Below are 3,204 nucleotides of genomic sequence, written 5' to 3' on the forward strand. Positions count from 1 at the left end.
ACTTCTATATTTACCTTTGTACCTCCAATATTTTACCGAATAATCGACCGTTTCCATACATAACAGCGACCCTGTATATCTTGGCAAGTTTTAGTGTTGTGAGATAATTCAAGTAGGTATATCTATTTAATTTTCTAATATATCTAAGTCTTGTAAAAATCTAGTGCATGGAACTAATTTGAAAGAAGAATTTTTGGATTTTGAATGAGGCACATTAGAGACCGACCGATTAATCGGCTTCGGCATTGGCTTCGGTCACCTTCGCCAATTATTTAAGCCTTCGGCTAAAATTACTCTTCGGCAAAAGTCAAGCCGAAATTTTTGCCGGAGATGAAAATATCAATAACAAATAAAAAATGTCAATGACGGACGACTCGTCATCAAGTGTCGACGACCCAAACAGATGAAAGGTATAATTACTTTAATGACAAATATGCAGATTGCCTAGATTCGTATTTACGAGAACCTTTGCTTATATGAAATGGTGACATTTTTCACTATTGGAATTGAAGCCCGTACATTGCCTAAAAAGCCTGCAGCCAAAAAGTTTTTATCGTCTCCACCAACAAGTGTGGCTAGTGAACAATAATTATATAGCTTTGCTGGTCAACTTTACGCTGATCGAAGAGCTAATTTATTATGACGGAAGGCAGATAAGCTACTCTTTCTGAATTATAATATTAGGCTGCTCAATTTTGAGCTTTAAGATTTTATTTTGCCATATACATTTTAGAATATTTCTTACGTTTATTATTAGAATTTGAAATATCTTGTTTTTTTATTCAGGGTCCGGCAATTGGGCTTCGGGCATCTGTAGCCACTATAATAAAAAACTTAGGAATTTTGCAAACTTAAAGTATGTATTATACAATTATGTGTGTTTCAAGAAAATATTTTAACTTTTACAGGATGGCTCAAAAAAGTGTAAGTGGACCGGAATATATTTTTTTACGTGAAACACCCTATATATTATTACATATTTGACTTCCTTTCTGATCTCTTTACATAACCCTAAGATAGTATTATAGGCCAATAAACGTAGCCGAGTATTATATGTAAAGGTGGAAAAAATTAGTAACCAATCAATCTCAACGGGTATGTGTAGATAATAATCTCCTATTTAACCCCTCAAAAGTCCCATTTGGTCCCAGTGGGGAAGTTTGTAAAAAACCGGCGCCATCTTGGATTTTTTCGTTTTTTTTTAAATATCTATATATATATATATATATATATATATATATATATATATATATGTGCGTGGAATTAATTTCTAATTTCAAAGTAAATTTTTATCAAAAGCCATCAATATTTTCTATATATATACCATTATAAGCATATATATATGAAATAATACTGCGTGTATCTGCAGGAACCACCGTTAAAAATTTTGAAATACTCTAAATACAAAAAATGTTCATCTTTAAACTCTCCATTTAATAAAAAAATAATATACAAGTGTTCCATTTAAAAAAACAAAGAAAAATTATTTTATATTTTAGAAAGTTTGGCGTTGAATATTGAACATCCTGTATGATTTACGATTACCATATTTATAGCAAAGTAAGAACAAACCATCTATAATAAATACCTCATATAGTTTTGATTTCAGAACAGTTCTTGTATTTTTAATAATTTTTTTAAGAAGGGCTGAAAAATATAAATTTTTGATTTATTTTTTAATATCTCTGAAACTATGGAAATATATTTATTCATATCTTAGGGTTATGTAAAGTGATCTGAAAGGCAGCCAAAAATGCAATAATATACAGGGTGTTTCATTTAAAAAAAATCATCCAGGTACACTCACAGTTTTTTGAGCCACCCTATAGAAGTTAAAATATTTTCCTGAAATACATCCTGGTACATACTTTAGGTTTGCACTTAAACAAAATTCTCAAGTTTTTTATTCTAGGAGCTACAGATGCCCGACGCACTATTGCCGGACCCTGTATATAGTATAAGTCGGTTCAGAACGTTCTACGACGTTTTCCGACACCTAACCTCCACTCTTCTCTATTTAGCCAGAGATCATCAGGTATTTCTCTATTTTCTAGTTCTTTATCCACACCCTTCTTCGTCGCTTCGTCGCGGCCCTCCTCTTTTATTTCTGCCTCGAGGTGTCCACAGTAAAATTTGTTTTGGTATTATGTGATCGGGCATTCGTTGTACATGACCAAACCATATGAGTTGTTTTGTTCTTATGTCGTCCACAATTATGTGTTTTGCTCCCGTAATCTCTCTTACTCTGTCGTTGGTTATTTGTTCTCTTTTCGATTTTCCAGCAGATCTCCTCCAGTAATCCATTTCGGTCGCTAATAGCATCTCTGTTCTGCTTTTCAACTGCCATACTTCGCTTCCGTAAGTTATTATGCTTTTCACTACCGTATTATATATGTTCTTCTTATTAGCTTTAGAGATTCCTTGATCCCACAGTACACCATTCAACATAGATATTGCCCTCCTATATTGCATTATTCGATCTTTTATACCTTCATCGAGTTTTCCATCGTTAGTTATTTTTAATTCAAGATATTTATATTTGTCACAGTTTTTATCACGTTTCCATCCTCTAAGACTATGTCCTCTTGTGGCCCCCCTACAGCCATACATTCAGTTTTGGTGATATTTACCTCCAACCCCCATTTCTTATACTCCTCTATCAGCTTCCTTGCCATATATTCAAGGTCTCACGACGACCTTGGGCTAGGACTATCTGGTCATCTGCAAAATATAGGGTGTATAGGGTGTCCTCATTTATTAGGGGGGTCCACATTCTCCTACACTTAAGCATCCATTTTTTTAGTGCTTGTTGCAGGTATATTTTGAATAGTATAGGAGATAGGCAACATCCCTGCTTTTAGCCTTTTATAATTTTTATGCTTTCTGACAATGAGTCTCGTATTTTTATTCTAGCTGTGGTGTTCTGGTATACGTTCTTAACTACTTTAAGTAGGTTGACATTTATATTAGTTATTTCCAACATTTCCCACAATTTATTTAATGGTATGCTGTCATAAGCCTTTTGCAGGTCTATATATATAGTAAGTGTACCTCTTGATCTTTTGCCGTTTTTTTCACTAAGACCTGTATTATGGTAAACAGATGATCCACAGTAGACCTTCCCGCTCTAAAACCCGCCTGTTCTTCTATTTCTATCTCTTTATATTCATTTTCTCTTTTTTTCTTTAGTATACACTTTAGTCC

General features: G+C 33.5%; 1 protein-coding gene across 1 annotated transcript; it reads right to left on the reverse strand.

Moving 5' to 3' along the window:
* Positions 1-2,058: 2,058 nt before the first annotated feature.
* Positions 2,059-2,610, reverse strand: LOC115891050. Its single transcript, XM_030911449.1, has one exon. The coding sequence runs from the start codon at positions 2,608-2,610 to the stop codon at positions 2,059-2,061; it is 552 nt and encodes a 183-aa protein (XP_030767309.1).
* Positions 2,611-3,204: the final 594 nt, after the last annotated feature.

The sequence above is a fragment of the Sitophilus oryzae genome, unplaced genomic scaffold, assembly GCF_002938485.1.
Source record: "Sitophilus oryzae breed Bouriz unplaced genomic scaffold, Soryzae_2.0 scaffold_947_pilon_pilon, whole genome shotgun sequence".
Taxonomy (NCBI): domain Eukaryota; kingdom Metazoa; phylum Arthropoda; class Insecta; order Coleoptera; family Curculionidae; genus Sitophilus; species Sitophilus oryzae.

Excerpts from the sequence above, each read along its gene's own strand:
- LOC115891050 (XM_030911449.1), bottom strand. The coding sequence starts at position 2,610 with ATGTATGGCTGTAGGGGGGCCACAAGAGGACATAGTCTTAGAGGATGG.